At 39.8% G+C, this 16,277-nt stretch overlaps 3 protein-coding genes across 6 annotated transcripts; all 3 read right to left on the minus strand.

Annotated features, from left to right (window-relative positions):
- Positions 1-2,206: 2,206 nt before the first annotated feature.
- On the minus strand, positions 2,207-5,403 carry LOC125709691 (P2Y purinoceptor 8-like). Of its 2 annotated transcripts, XM_048978371.1 has the most exons (3): positions 5,265-5,318; positions 4,428-4,504; positions 2,207-3,643 (listed from the first exon to the last, which is right to left on the minus strand). In XM_048978371.1, the coding sequence occupies exon 3, from the start codon at positions 3,624-3,626 to the stop codon at positions 2,637-2,639; it is 990 nt and encodes a 329-aa protein (XP_048834328.1). In that variant the 5' UTR covers positions 3,627-3,643; positions 4,428-4,504; positions 5,265-5,318; the 3' UTR covers positions 2,207-2,636. The 2 variants fall into 2 exon arrangements, with proteins under 2 accessions (XP_048834328.1, XP_048834327.1); XM_048978370.1 differs by lacking the exon at positions 4,428-4,504 and having other exon boundaries at positions 5,265-5,403.
- A 3,638-nt stretch (positions 5,404-9,041) lies between these two features.
- LOC125709689 (P2Y purinoceptor 8-like) lies at positions 9,042-11,067 on the minus strand. 3 transcript variants are annotated; one of them, XM_048978365.1, is made up of 3 exons: positions 10,841-11,066; positions 10,516-10,728; positions 9,042-10,109 (listed from the first exon to the last, which is right to left on the minus strand). In XM_048978365.1, exon 3 carries the CDS (start codon positions 10,084-10,086, stop codon positions 9,043-9,045), a length of 1,044 nt encoding a protein of 347 aa, XP_048834322.1. In that variant the 5' UTR covers positions 10,087-10,109; positions 10,516-10,728; positions 10,841-11,066; the 3' UTR covers position 9,042. The 3 variants fall into 3 exon arrangements, with proteins under 3 accessions (XP_048834322.1, XP_048834324.1, XP_048834323.1); XM_048978367.1 differs by having other exon boundaries at positions 9,042-9,828; positions 10,516-11,067; XM_048978366.1 differs by having other exon boundaries at positions 10,516-11,066.
- A 920-nt stretch (positions 11,068-11,987) lies between these two features.
- On the minus strand, positions 11,988-15,526 carry LOC125709690 (chromosome alignment-maintaining phosphoprotein 1-like). The gene is made up of 3 exons (XM_048978368.1): positions 15,174-15,526; positions 14,954-15,088; positions 11,988-14,543 (listed from the first exon to the last, which is right to left on the minus strand). Exon 3 carries the CDS (start codon positions 14,541-14,543, stop codon positions 13,548-13,550), a length of 996 nt encoding a protein of 331 aa, XP_048834325.1. The 5' UTR covers positions 14,954-15,088; positions 15,174-15,526; the 3' UTR covers positions 11,988-13,547.
- Positions 15,527-16,277: the final 751 nt, after the last annotated feature.

A 16,277-nucleotide genomic window follows, 5' to 3' on the forward strand; every position in this document is an offset into this window, starting at 1 on the left:
AAATATTTATTTTTACTATCACATTCTGTTTTCCCCACAATATTTCATTTATTTGTACACTGCGTACTTTTAAAATCAGTTTTAAAACAGGTTGACTTTGATTGCATTGCCTTGGCACTGCCTTGGGTCTGTTTTGGCAGTATATGTATATTCATCTGTGCACTATGATCTGATTGCTGTTGTATGCACCAGAATTTCCCCTTGAGATTAATAAGGACAGTCATAAACTTAATAAGAGTTTGGCATAGTGACAAGTGAATGCCTAAGTATAACATCTGGCAGTGGTTACGCAAAGATCATTTGCAACCATGCCAAGCAATGGACCGGTGTTCTGACGAGTTGAGCTTATTTGTCGAGTTAGGATACCGTAGTGCTAATCCATAGCCCTAACCCTAATCCCAAAACGGTGGAACTGCACATGCGCAGAAAGGCTCGATAGCACGTCTCTTTAGGTAGCATTGGTCGACAGAACACCAGCTATCTATCTACGCTGTTCCTTTCCAGTGATTCTGGATGTTTGGTTGGGAGGATAAACCTGCAGCCTGACGATTACTGAGACGGAGTTAAGATGTACTGTAGCTGTTTAAATTGATACAGTCTGCTTTGAGTAAAAGCTGAGGTCACAGATTCTGAATTTTCTATTATTTCTCAGAATCATATGCTTAGTTTCACAGAACAGTCGCTGAATTTGAAACTCATTGGTTTTTTTAATTCGTTTGCTATGAATTTCTGAAGTACTTGTTGATTGTCTTTAAAATGCCGAGGATGAATGTGACCGCCTTTGACAATGTGCAAAAAAAAATCACCACTTGGTCTAGTTTTGAAAAGTTAGCTGTGTATCGTTAAGACATTTTTAGCATATCATTACTATCTACGGGCATCTTTAGCATAAGGTAATTAATACTAATAGAGAAAAGCCAATATTAAAACACAATATTAATCATACCATATTTACAGTATACAAATGATCATAAAACATGTTTTTCTGTATTTAACTATGTACAACTATATACAAATAATTATTTGACCTCCTGTTGAATTACTAACTAGACCCACTTATATATATAAAAAAAATCACTGGTATGTTTATTTAAAGACCAGAAGACAGATTTTCAACAAAGCAAACAAGAAAAAAAATATTATGTAACAGGTACAAATCAATTTGTCATTTTTCTAGAGAAATAATTATTTGATCCCCTACAAGCCAGCAAGCAATTAGGTTGAGTACATGTGCATTAACACAACACAAGCAGTACTTAAGTATTAACAGATACCAAGCCATCGTTGTCATTTAATGCCATTGCTTTGTTAAACAGTATTCTTGGCTGCACCACATCGAAGGAAAGATGGACGGGGCCATGTACCGTAAAACTTTGGATGAGAACCTCCTCCCTTCAGCCACACCTTCAGCGGGTGGGTCTTCCAGCAAGACAGCGACCCTAAGCATACGGCATAAGGCAACAAAGGAGAGATTCAAGGAGAAGCACATTAAGGTCATGGGGGATCTAGCCAGTCTCCGGACCTTAATCCCATAGACACCTATGGAGGAAACTCAAGCTTCATCTATCCAAGTTACAGCCTAAAAACTTTAATGATTTAGAGGAGGTCTGCAAAGAGGAGTGGATGAAAATTCCTGATGATCTGCACACAATCCTGGTGACCAACTACAACAAACGTCAGACAGCTGTGCTTGCAAACAATGGTTATTCCACCAAGTACTAAAGCATGTGTTCTAAGGGATCAAATACTTATTTCCCTAGATAAATGACAAGTTTTGTTGATAATCTTTTGCTGTTAAAATAAACCTACCAGTGAAATTATATACTTCTCATCTATTTATTAATGGGTCAACTTAAGAATTCAGCAGTGGCCCAAATAGTTATTTCCCTTACTGTATAACTGTTTTAGCTATTTACACTGCTGTTTAAAATATCAAAATAAAAAAAAGTGAAATTAATGATATTTTATATTACTGGAAACTAAATGCTTCATTTGAATGTGGTGGTAAACTGTCTGGACAACATGTTTGTGTTCAGCTAAACAAAGAGAAGGTTTCTGAAGGCAAACACCACTTCCGTTGTTGTTTTAACGTCGAGGCTTACCGCATAAATCTGAGCCCCAATGTTTTTACATGTTTCATATTTAAGCACAAACTGTAATGCTTAAAAAGCAGCATTTATTTTTAAATAGTAATTTAAAAAAAACATTAAGAGCACAACTGATCATTTTTATTGTCATTAATGTAATTTCAATGCAAAAAAGAACACAATGGTAATAACGATAATACAACTAATGGCAAAATAATCAAAGTAGCACACAAGAGGCTTTTTATCATATAATATACAATATCATATAATATAATACGATAAGAAGCATAACAAGTATCACAAATGTCTCGAAATATTAATACTCATGTTAATGCTCAATTACAAAATTACATCAATGAAAAATACATCAAAACCAGTGAATAGTAATAAATGTAATAAAACGAACCCTGAATTGTGATACAAAAATTCATATATTCTTCTTAAAACTGATGTGTGTATTTACAGCTGTCACATATACTTGGACTCAAAAGAGAAATCGCAGACCTCAAAGCTTGTTACTAGGTTGTTTCACGTTAATAACGAAGGCGGTCATTTCATCGGCAGCAGGGTATGGTGTGAAGTGTGCTGCCGGGATGAATTCCGGTTCCTTGCTGTCTTCAATCCCAGCACTTTCCTGAAGTTCTGACGAAACTCTTCGGAAGCAAAGTAATAAATGAAGGGGTCGAGGCAGCTGTTTAGGCAGCTGAGCGAGAGCGATAGCTTATAGGCCGTGTACAAGGTGTCACCGTAGAGGAGTCTTCTAATGGCATGAGCCACCAGAAGGATGTTGTTGGGGGCAAAGCAAACTATGAACACAAGGAGCACGGAGAGTGCCAGACGTAGGGCCTTATCCTTCTTGTCACTTCTCGTCTTGGCTAGAGAGTGGATGATGTTCACGTAGCAGAAGATTGTTATGATAAAGGGGATGAGGAATAAGATGCCGCACCAGATCATCAGGTAAAGAATCCAGTGCTGGAGTGTTGGAAGCATATTTAATTTCAGGACGTCAAAACAAGTGGTTATATTAAGATCGGGTACCTGATACATCAGGTCAGTGCTCTCCAGCGGGTACAGTACAGTCAAAACAACCGCCCAAATAACTACACAGACAATCACGGCCCAAATATTCTTTCTAACATTTTTGAAATTCATGGGCCGAACGATTCCGATGTAGCGGTCGATGCTGATGGCGGTCATTGTCAGAATCGAGCAGTACATGTTGGCATACAACAAGACTGTTGTCAAGCTACACATCCTGGACCCAAAGGTCCAGTTGTAGCCTTTCATTAGGTAGATGGTTTGGAAGGGCAGGACGCAGCCAATGATTAGGTCAGTGAGGGTCAGGTTGATCATGAATATGGTGGAAGGTCTCTTTGGAGAGGTGCGGAACACCAGCAGCCACATGGAGAGGCCGTTAGCGGGGAAGTTGATGAGAGAGATGAGAACATAGGCAGCGGACACAACACAACTCATGGATTTGTCGCTGAAAAAAGCTAAGGTGGTATTGTCAAGGAGAATCAGGCTGAAATTCTGCTTCATGGCGAGTCAGTAGAGATCTACAAGGCAAAGGGAAATAAAATGCTCAGGAGGAAGGAGGAGTTTGGGTTTGACAAAGAACTTGTGTGCATTAGTGAATAATCTTCAGCTGCATCTTAAAGTTTAAGTACATGTCTGATCATCGTTATTTCTGTACTGAAAACTTGTTCTGTAAACAATGCGAACATAACAGGGCATATGCATCGTTTTAAAGTTTAAAAGTGTTTGCAGCTATTTGTGATAAGACACAAAACAAACTTCAGGCAAATAAGAATCAATCCAAAGCAGCACATGTACATGATTAGGACACATTCTGCAAGCATCACTTTTGTGTTGGATTACACCAGTCTACAAGTTACACTCTAGGTACGCAACAAGTGGCCCACGGCAAATTTTATCTCCAGCGCTCACCCAGCCCCCCCACCTTTGACAAATGTTATCGTCAGCACCCTGCTCTGGCAAATTCCCCCAGCAACGGCAAACTTTATGGCCAGCTTCCCCCGCCCCCTCGGTCCTTAGCATGTGATGTGGTTGAAACATGGACCTGTAGGTCTTAAGCGAAGTACTCTCAACCTACTTTTTGAAGCTTAATAAAACTTGAACCCATATATTACGCCTGGAGCAAAAATATAATGTCTTATCCCTTCCACTTGAGCCCTGTATTAAGTTATACTTACTTGTTTCCCTCTTAGCTTATGTTTTTATAACAGAACTTTTACTGCACCCATTATTTGACCGTCGGTGCCTCATACATTTCAACAAGGTAGCTCTCTAACTGTTTATCAGTAAATACCAAAGACTTACACAGAAAGACAGGAGTCACACACTACCGGGAGCTGGGAGGGAGCAAAGACATGGACTGTTTGGGGGCTCCCCAAGGACTGGGTAGGGAAACATTGGTTTAGACAAAGGCTGAGTTAAAAAAAAAAAAGAACCTGAACACTAGCTGATTAGCTAGTAAAACAAATTGCACGTTGGACTATATTTTTACTGAATTAGCCTACTTGGCTAGTAGCAATAGGTTCACTCATCCTGAACCCAAATGCAGGATCACTGTATTCTTGGAAATGCAAGCTCAATCATTACGTGCTACTGCAGTATAAAGCCTTCTCTACCAGACTAGAATCTGTGTAGAAATTCTGTGAAAACAACAAAGGTCTCGCACAGGTTCATCTGTCTCGTAACATCCTGCACCTGCCTGGTGAACATGCAAGGATTCTATCGTTCTTAGATAAGGCTGGGAATGTTACAGAAAAGATTGTTTCTTTATGTTGTGCTACTGGAAACCACAACAGAAAATGCCTGGCAAAACAATATTATTGCAAGAGAACATGGGAGACCAGGATTGAAGAATGCAGTGGACCATATATATATATATATACACACGTATGTGTGTATAAATTACACTGCACCCTATCAGCATTCATAGTAGTGAAATGGGTTGATAAGGACAGCAAAATTATGAGAAACAAATATCTGGCACATTATTGATCCTATAGGGCATCAGATCTGCATTTTGCTGTGCATCATATGAAAAATCATGACTGTTCATAACATCCTGCATTTCACAAAGACATATGCATGATTTTCTTTTGTCGTTTCTTTTTTCACATCAATAAAGTTAGAATGTGTTTCTCTTACCTGAAAAAAACACTCAGAGCATTTTGCACATGCAACAAAAAAAAGTCCTGTGTTAAATGTTAAATAAATGAGGAATAAAACACGATCGCAAATGATCTGCCTCTCTGCTTATGTCTTGACACATGACGGCGGCAAGTTGAACGGGGTAGCCTCAACTGTGTGAAAGGTTTCTGTGACTCAAGGTGAATTCATCTAGAAAAAAAATGTAGGTTTCTTTACTCATAAATACGATTTATGGTAAATCAGTGTACTCTCGCATTCATTATCAGTCACATCACAGTGGTGATTCTGCAATTTAGTAAGAGATTTTGTAAAACAGAAAGTATTCAGTAATATATATTTTTTAAGTTTCTATTACACATATTATGCATACATACGAGCAAACTGAAGTGTGTGTATAACATAATGCATATTAATTTGTTAAGACCATAAGAAATTATTACCAATACAGTCAAAGCAGAAACGTCTTCAGCCGGACTGCAACACAATCATTGAAACAAAACACCACTGTGTTCTGTTATTTTTTTTTTGCTTTCAGTTTGATATCAGTTGGATCAGTATGTAACTAAGACTTAGTTTGTGGTTAATTAATATGCAGGTAATAGCATAATGCTGCATTATTTATGCCCCCCTCAAGTAAAGTATTATCAACATCTTGATCACTAATAATGTCATAACTTTATTTATTTATTTATTTAAATGCTGAAAGTGTCACTGGCAAGCCTGCAGTGTCTTTTGCAGAAGAGTGACTTTGGCGAGCCTCATGGTGTGAACTGGCATGTAAAATACGGCACAGGGGCTTCTCACCCACAACCCTGTTAACACCTGAACATACCTAAGCAGCGGCCCAGAGCCTGTATTGTCACCGGGGGCAAATGACTGAAATTGCCCCAATATTTGTTCACTTTGATCAGCTGAGCCACAATAATTGCAATTCCTAAAACTAAACATAAAAATTAAGCTAAACAAAGTTCACACGCCATGTAAAAACAGTGACAGTGGAAAAGTTGTACTATTCCAATCTCTGACACTTTTTTTTCCACTGCGTTAGTCATACCTTATAATTTAAAAGAAATGCACGACTTTGAAGTGACGACGGAAGACGAAATAATAAGAATACAGAAAAAGTAGGTGACAGACTGTGGGAAATGATTTGCGACAACTCATTTTAGCGAACTCTCGCCACTGACTGTTCAGTTTTACAATGCTTTTCAATAATAACCTTGGCTAAGCTTATGAATACTGAATACGTTTTTGAAAATGCAGCCATTCATTGATCTAACTGTCTATCTTACTTTTCAGTTTGAACACTTCTTCTGAATTTACTTTCCTAGCACATATATCTAGTATCTGGCACAAAAGCTCCCAGCCCACAAAATATGTGGGCCTTTGCGATCATTTCATCCCCTTGATAATAATTACTATCATGGCATCCTGTCGCGTAATCTGTAAAGGTGTACGTGTTTATACAATAAAACTCTAATAGAACAGTCAGAGTTAACAACAAAATTATTTGATAGAAATTATATTTTTCTAAGAGCTGGGAAACCAGTGTTTCTCCTGTCAGAGGAGTGCAAAGCACTTTGTGAACTGCGAACATCTAGCAAATCTGTCTCAAACGCAAGGTTGCTAAATCACTTTTCCATCAGCATTAATCGAATAGTTTTTCATGTTTTTTTGGAATATTAGTAATACTAAAATTTGTCATTAAAGGAAGAATGCTGAAAGCATTCGTGTTTTTGTGTGCGGAAAAAAAATAATGGTGTACTTACCGCTTCAAATCACATTTAAGAGAGAAAGGCTCGGAGGAGGAAGTCACATTGAAGTGGCACTGAAAGGAAAAGCATCACATTTCTACGTCCAAGTCCCAATAACTCTCCACATACAGCAGAGACCAAAAGCAGTACAAACTTTACAAACAGATTTGTGACATCAGTGCAGGAATCCATTGTCTGACCTTTGCTGTAGGCATTATGCAAACTGAATAGTGCATATCCTATCTTCAAATTGTTTCTAGTTGATATGTAAGCGACAGATATTTACCAAAAGCCTCTTAGCACCAATGTTGATAATTGCACAAATGAGATGAGGGAAGTTTAACAAATGTATGTTCAGTGTCACATACACCGAAAGCACATGCAGACAGTGTTATGCTGAGATTGGGATACGGTAACAAAGTAAATAAGGAAATATGATTTGAGAGGGGGGAGGGGGATGAGAAACAGTGAGAGAAGGGGAATCCCCCCCCCCCACGGCCACAGTAACATGCATCGCCGCTGGCCACAGGGCAGACTGAGATGAGCCATTACAGCCAGCACCTCCCCTTCTCTCACAACGATGTTCATGTGGGGGCCGCTGATGTTCCAGGAAACAGGTACGTTATCTTCTGCAAAAAAAGCTGCCATTTGGCAGAATGGAACAAGCACCACAGATATGAAAGCCTAATGGCCAACAGATAATATTTACCCACAGTGTAACGTGTATTAAGTGAACTGTCTGCATCCCTATTTTATGTTAATCAGAGGTCTGTGATGCCTCTGACCAAAATCCGTGCACTTATTTCCATTTCATAGAAAGAGGGCTTATGCTTAATACTGATAGATACTGGACACTGAGAGTCGTTTGAAGTGTTTAGTCACATACAACTAAAAATAGATGCACACATAATGACTGTATAACACCAGGTATCCGGCAATACATGTACCTGTACAATACTTGCACTATCATTAACATATGATATTTTTTGAGGTCATACTATTTAATAATTATCTGGAATTGCTTTGTAGAATTGATTTCATTTGAAGATTTTTTTGGAATTTTACCTGTTTTGTTGGAAGCTTCCATACTAACAGATTTAATATTACAAAACAGTCCTTTATCTTTAGTAAGATGCCTTATGTCACAGCTTCTGCTTTTCACATGGAGGAACAGACTTATGAAAGCTGCCTCTCTTCTTTTTCTCGACAAAAGGTCTGTCTTACAGCTTGTTATCTTTGCCACTGATCTCGATGCGCAGTATTCATCTACACAGCTGCAGCTTCATTGCAGTAGGACGACCAGATAACCCATGTCATCCTGGACACTTTGAGCTACTTCAGGTTTTACAAACTACCTTAAAACTAAAAGGCTTCTGTGCTCGGCTAAGCAGTTCAGTTGTTTTTGTACTTGACTGGTTTGTTTCTTCAATTGAAAGGCTCATCCAGCTGTTTCACGTTAACATTAGTGACACATACATGATTAATGGAGACTGACCAATCAGCACGGAACAAGAACTCAGTGCTAAAGTGAAATCTGGGTCCTTTTAATTAACATGGTTGTTTACTGAAGATCCTAAGTCCTGTTCTAGCTCAAAGTGTCTTTCCTGGCATGGATTATCTGGTCACACTATCCATCCATTTTCCAAACCGTTTATCCTACTGGGTCGCGGGGGGTCCAGAGCCTATCCCGGAAGCAATGGGCACAAGGCAGGGAACAACCCAGGATGGGGGGCCAGCCCATCGCAGGGCACACTCACACACCAGTCACTCACACATGCACACCTATGGACAATTTTAGCCTGTCCAATCAGCCGCCGCATGTTATTGAACTGTGGGGGAAACTGGAGTACCCGGAGGAAACCTCACAACGACATGGGGAGAACATGCAAACTCCACATACATGTAACCCAGGCAGAGACTCGAACCTGAGACCCAGAGGTGTGAGGCAACAGTGCTAACGACTTCACCACCATGCCGCCCCCATGGTCACACTATATCACAGGTATATGATATTCAATGCTTTACAGCATCCTGTGTCTATCTGATGTTTCCCCAGTTGTATTCCTCAGCTCTGTCAAATCGATTCTTGCTTCAGTTGTTGCTTCATCGTGTGACCAACAGAGGAGTTTCCGATGAAGTTTCTGCCGAAACTCCCTTGAAGCAAAGTAATAGATAAATGGGTCAATGCAGCAACTTAAACTATTGAGGCCCAGGGAAAGTTTGTAATAAACATACAAACTCCTCCCATAAGCAATGTAGATTAGGTGTAAAGTCTGAAGCAGGATGTTTGGCAGGTAACAGAAAACAAAGCAGAGCATCACAACCACAATGAGACCAATGGTTTGGTTCAGTGACTGCCACATGTCTCTGTGCCGTGAGCTGCAAAGCGTCTTCAGGATGGAGGCATAGGAGCCGACCAATACCAGGAGAGGGACCATGAAGAAGAAAAAAAGCAAGGCTCCAAAGTAGAGGATTGCCAGAGTCATGTGACTGAACAGGTCTTTTGGCAGAATGTCAAAGCACGTGGTGATATTGAGCTGGTGGACTCGGAAGGTGATGTCATTGTGAAGCACAGGCACCTGGACTGATAGCACTAAGGTCCAGATGAGCAGACAAACCAGAAGGGCGTTCCTGGTTGTCCTGTAGTGCCTGGAGCGCAGCGGGTGCACAATGGCGAAGTAGCGCTCCAGGCTAATGGCACAGGTGGTCAGGATGGAGCCATTCATGTTGCAGTAGAAGACAATGGTGGAGATGCTACACATAATCCTTCCAAATGGCCAGTCATTGCCCTGGAAGTGGTAAACCATCTGAAAGGGCAGGAAGGCACTGTAGATGAGGTCGGTTAAAGATAGATTGATTGCAAAAATGATGGTTGGGTTCCTGCTTTTGGTTTGGAGATAGAGTAACCACAGCGAGACAATGTTGCAAGGTGTGCTAACGATGAAGACCAACAGGTAGACAACCGGCACCCACCGCGTTAGCATGGTACTGGTCACCATCTCTAAAATGCTGGTGCTAATATTCTGAACTGGGCTGTCAGAAGAGCTGTTATTAAATAAATCCATCTGCACGTGAATCCTCACAGTTACTGAAAAATAGAAGAACTTTGCTGACTAACTGTGCAGGTTAAACATCAGTACAAAATTCTTAGTTTGAGGAAGTCAAGAGAATAAAATACAATTCTTTCAGGAAATTCCCATGGCCATTTTGTAACTGTGCTGAATTGAACTTTGCAGTTTAGCAAAGAATAAACATAATTTTACATATTGTATTAATATTTATAATTTCTAATATACAGAATATGTGTGTGTGTATATATATATATATATATATATATATATATATATATATATATATATATATTCAGTTGCAAATACACCACAATATAATGCCATGGATCAAACGTATAAGTTTCATGTAAAGTTGCTAAAGCTTTATGAAAATCTTCATGAGCATGAGACAGACATTAAGGCAAGAAGTAACTGGACACTCACCTTTTCCACTGCAGCTATGCAGATACCTTCACGTTGCAGAGGATATGAAAATATCTTCAAATGAACAGCAAGATCAAAAGAAAAATGAAAAATAATTTAAAGATGAATGAGAGACCCAAAAAAACGGTGTATTGACGATTTCTGCTCAGGGACGTCTACAGTAAAACACACAGTTCTCTCACACAATGAGTGCTTGCCTCAAGCTGATAGGTCCTTAGGAAACACAAACGGAACTGCATCAAGATTTCCCTTGATACAGTCTGAAAGTGTGCAGTGAACAGACATCAAAAAACATTCTACACAGTGAAAGTCTTACGTCACTGACCTAAAGAAATGTGTCCTCGGACACCAGGTTCCAGTGGCATACCAGCATAATTCAGATGCCTTTAAATAACAAATTCACCAGATAAAACTACTGTTCACATGTCCATTCTTCATTAATACTAGTGTATTTCATTGCTATGACTGTAGTTATATGAAACCACATGAACTTGTGCTTCTATGGAAAAGAAACGTCCTAGGTAGCTTAGCGGAGATTAGCTGGCTACATTGATTAGTGTTTTATCACTTTCATGACGGAAGTGCATGCAGCACACTCAGGAAACCACATTCAAGTCATGAAAAACGAACGGGCAAAGTGACAAAATTCTGACCTTTTACAAACATCTGGATGAAGACTTTTATATGGTTAATGAGAGCATATTGTGTCGTTACTAACACTTGTATTTTCAAGGCAATACTTTTCATAGCTTTATCTTTTACAACTTTGGTGGGAAGCAGACAGAGTACATGTACAATGACAGTAAAGATATTCTATTCTATTCACCAATGAGTAACAGGTAGGCAAATTTAAAAAAAAAATCTGCACTGTTATTCAACTACAATTAACTTTTCTACCCCTGAGTTTTGTAAACATTGCACACCTTCCTGAATTCTGCAACAGAAAAGCACTGCCACTTTGTTTATACACCAGAAAAGACAAATTAAAAAGTACATTTTTCCATCAAAGCATAGACCTTTTATTTGTCAGACATACTATTTTGTTCCATGTTTTTCCTTGAATAAATTATGAATGACTGCTCGAGGAATTACTGAATGGTTTGAAGGATATATCGATATACATATATACGTACACACACACACACAAACACATACAGTGGTCACTTTATAAGTTACAACTATTTGTCAAATTTCTGTAGGCCTGCATTAAGCTCTTTGACACAAATCATAATTTGAATGCCACAGCACTCTTAAGCATTGTGATTAACAAGGTTGATTCTGGGTGCACATTACACTATAATTTTGTGAGCTACCCTCGTCATGAATCGTGAAATTATTTTTTTTGTAAAAGTAGCTTTCACTGTAATTAAGGTTGGAGACCACTGCATTGCAGAATAACACATTTTCACACCATGGAATGTCGACAATGAAGCAAAAATTCCGCAATTATGCTTCAACGATCCACACCTTTATTTTTGTTTCTGCATATATTACAGTCATTTCTATATGCATTTACATACATGACAGTGCTAGTCCACCCTCTGTTCTGGATTTGACCACATTCGTATCCATATCGCACCGTTATTGTATTTGTATTTAACTGTAGCACCAAAGGGGACCCAAGGGAAACAGCATTTTAATGCGCTTTGTACTGGTACATGGGCATATTGACAATAAAGACTGTTCATCGAGTCTAATGTTTTCTCTGTGAAAGTATCTGATATTTATGCCATTCAATAGAGGACATTTGGTCATATAGATTGTGGATGTACCTTCTACCTCCATGGAGAAAAAGTAGTAATAATAGATACATTTTATTGATCCTCATGGGGAAATTGTCTTTACACCTCCCTCAACTTGCTCTCCGTAGGTGAGAGCAAGCTGGCCGCGGAGAGCAGCCACCAATAGCAACGCCCAGGGAGCTGGGGGTTAAGGGCCTTGCTGAAGGACCCACAGATGCGTCGAGGCTGGACTTCAACCAAGCACCTTCTCATCACAGGCATGGAGGCTTAGCCCACTGAGCCAGACCCAGCCCCTTGGAAATCCTCAGTTTTATTCTTAGGAAGGGGGAGTCGGGTGGCATTCTGGGATGTTCTGAGTGGCGAAATGCCACTGGCATACAACAACTGGCATATTTGATCTCACTGACCCATTACCCTCTGCTGGAATTAATCCTCCTTATAGATCATCTAGAAGCTCAGTCGTACGAGTGTGGTCCATGCAACTTCAAATCATCACTGGAAAATACCACACCCATTGTGCTGCTGGCCCCAATCTTGCCTCTAACATCTACTCCTGCGCTTTAGTTGAGATGAAATGGGAATCAGCTGTGTTCGGTCTCATTTTACCTTCATTTTATCGCATATATTTTGTTTATGTTTCCAATATATTTCAGTCCCCGTAGAATATATTTCAATATGTCACTCTAGAAAATTCCAGTTTAGCATATATTTTGAACAGTTTTGAAAAAAGTATGTATGTTTCTGCAAAATGGGCTCTAAATGCATAAAGACTGGCTGGTGGTAAGTCTGAGTGAGATAAGAATCCATACATTTTGTCAGATGTGATCATGCATTTTGGGTCGCAGAATTGAATCCACAGATCCACAGTTTAGTCTACACAAAACACTTTTGTGCTAATTGTATGAACAAAACAACAACAAAAAATAAACAAACAATTTGCACATTTAACAAAGAAAATTTATACTGTCTGTGTCATAAGAAAATATACATTTCTGAATCACAGTTTCAACATGTAGTAACAATACTATTCATGACGATATGTTTTTTTCCAGTTCATAAAAACTATCCAAATATAGATTATTGATGTGATGAGACACTTGTAGCTTATTCAGGACTTTGCTGATGAAAATCACAGAAATCAATAATAATATTTGGACTTCTCTCTTTCAGTGGCCAATGTTTTCTGTAGCACTTCACCATTCCAGGAAAAGTGCTATCTGCTACTGTAACCAACCTGAGCCTCTTGAAAGTGCACATTGCAGTCTGAATGAAGAGTGGCCAGGTATGAGACTAATCCTGATCATCCAAGTGCTCGTCGCTGTCTGATACCTCACCCTCTCCCCGGGACGAGCTGCAGTGGTTCAGGTGTCTGCGGATGCCACGTAAGAAATTGGATTTGAAAGAACAGTAGGGACACTGATAGATGCCCTGCTTGTGGAACATGCTCATGTGGCTGTTGAGGATGCTTTCCAGGAGAAAAGACTTGTTGCACTCCTTGCAGACGTAAGGTTTGGGGATGTCGTGTTTCTTGCTGACGTGATGAAGCATGAAGCCTTTCATCCTGACACGCCAGTTGCAGATGTTGCAATAGTAGCGTCCACCATTGCGACGGAAGTACTTGGACAGTTCTGCTTCATCTGCTCTCGTCTCCAGTCTTGCTCCATCATGCTCCTCCTTGCTTAGGGAATAGTCTGGGAAATCGTCATCTGTGGCAGGCTCCTCATCACTTCCAGCCCCCCTCTTTCTCTTTAAGGCATGGCTAGGGGAGCCAGAGCAGCGAGAATACTCATCATCACACTCTTCCTCCTCAATCTTGAGGCTGTTCAGAGCTGCGAACTTTGAGGGATCTCCTCCATACTCATGCTCGGCAATCTTTGAGTCCAGCGGCTCACTGTGACAGGCGTCCAGGTTGTTTTCTTCGCTGTGCTCCTTGCTGTCATTGCTGTCACTGAGGTAGACTTTTGGGTCCCCGTTCTCGCTCTGCTTGGCCTCACGTGCAAAGCAGTGTCTGGAGATGACATGGTCGTACACACAAGCAAATGTCTTCCCTGTGAAAAAGCACGTCTGACAGTGGAAAAGCCTTCCGCTTCTCTGGTAGAAGATTATCTTACCAAGACGTCCAAGGTCAATGTCCTCGCAGTGCACTGGGTGGTAGGTGCCAATATGAATCTGATATGTTACATTGCTTTTGCACTGGAAACTGCAGAAGGCACACTGGAGACGATGTCCCACCACACAACTGTTGACTATTTTCTTGAAATTCATTAGCTCCCCTTGACTTTTCATCTGTAAAGTTGAAAGTCTATGTTGTTGAAAGTCTATGGCTAACAAATAGTCTTCTCTCCTGCCACGATATTCCTTGATAAATCTATACACCTCGGATGCCTGTGATTAGGTAATTCCTTATCTCATTTCCTATTAGGAAAAACTAAGTGATCAGTCATCGAGGATCCATCTTACTGATCCTTTCAGAGGGTGATATGATATTCGGTTATTAGGAACGTGGTTGAATTGAAACACATTAAATGTGTTTTTACTATCTTTTCACATGATCTCTAGATCATGTAATTTAGGACTTAAATTATTATTTTGGGTTAGAGCAAGTCCGCTACTGTCCTGCAAGTAATTTGGCATTTGACTGAAACGTATTCATACCGTTATATTCTGGAAAGGCGGCGGTAATATTTAATACTCACTGTTCGCTCAGCTTCATATGTTCCTTTGGCTGTGGATATGAAGTAACATCACCGCAAAACCATCTCAGCATTCAAGCGGTTGGTGTTCAGCGGTATTGTTTTACCGGCAAATCAAACCTGCAGGCTCTCCCGCAACTAAAAATAATTTTAATCTGTTATTAAAAACCATTAAACCAAATTGGCGTCTGTAGCGAACGGAATGAGACACGTTTTGACGCACGTTTTGTGGGCATGTAGGGCTGATATCAGTCTGACGCTCGGTAGTTGGTAGTCACTGGCATATTTTCTCATAGGATTGTTTTGCGTGTGATTATAACGAATCGACTACAGTGATTAACAGCAATATGCTGGTAGAATCCGTAAGAGAATCTAATGTAACTCAATCTAACTCTTGATAGAGAGGTCGTCATTACCCACCCTTTCATCTAACTTGACTGGCATTCCAGCACTTTTAAGAATGTGTCCATAAGTTTATTATTATTATTGTTATTATTATAGGTATTATTATTATTAAAATCGTAACAGCATATGAAATCCGGGATTGACAGAGACGTCACCCCTTAACATAAAAAGCTGCTATGGCACTGATTACGCATAGGGTACGTCCGCCAATCATATGCAGGGCTGATACCATGTGACCGGAAGGAGATCTCCATGGGTCGGCTCTTATTTTGATACCAGTATCTTTCTTGTGAGACTTTCATTGATGCGTTCTTTAAATTAGTTCGCGTTACCTTGTCAAACAAAGTATGTTCGTGTATGTTAAACATCATTTCAAAATGCTCAGTTATAGTTGTTATGTAGCAGGAGCAGGTTTTTTAGTAGATGGCCAGTTATATTTAAGGTTTAATTATGTTTACTTTCCTCATCACAGGGCACAAATATATTTATACACAGAATGAGTGATTTAAAGATGCCAGTAAGCCTATCTCTGGATTCCAGGGGGCCGTTTCACAAAGCACAATTTCTTGCTAAGCAGAATAACCTGTCAAATTTAAGGTAATCTGGACTAAATATAAGTGAATGAAGATAAAGTCCATTTAGCCCAGACCACCTTATATCCAACATGTTATCCGGCTAAGCAAGAAATCCTGCTTTGTGGAGCACCCTTCAGATTGATACCCCCACAACACAAGGGAAAACTGCAAACTACATAGACAGACCAGAAGGAGGATTTGAACAATCGTGGTACCCACTGAGCTTGCCAACAGTTTTACATATATACATTAAAAATTAAATTCAATTTATTAATTCTCATCCAGTACGATTTGTGGAGAGCTTATTACAGGAAGCTCAAGACGGGACGCAAGGGATGCACTGGATG

Source organism: Brienomyrus brachyistius, chromosome 16 (genome assembly GCF_023856365.1).
Source record: "Brienomyrus brachyistius isolate T26 chromosome 16, BBRACH_0.4, whole genome shotgun sequence".
Lineage (NCBI taxonomy): Eukaryota > Metazoa > Chordata > Actinopteri > Osteoglossiformes > Mormyridae > Brienomyrus > Brienomyrus brachyistius.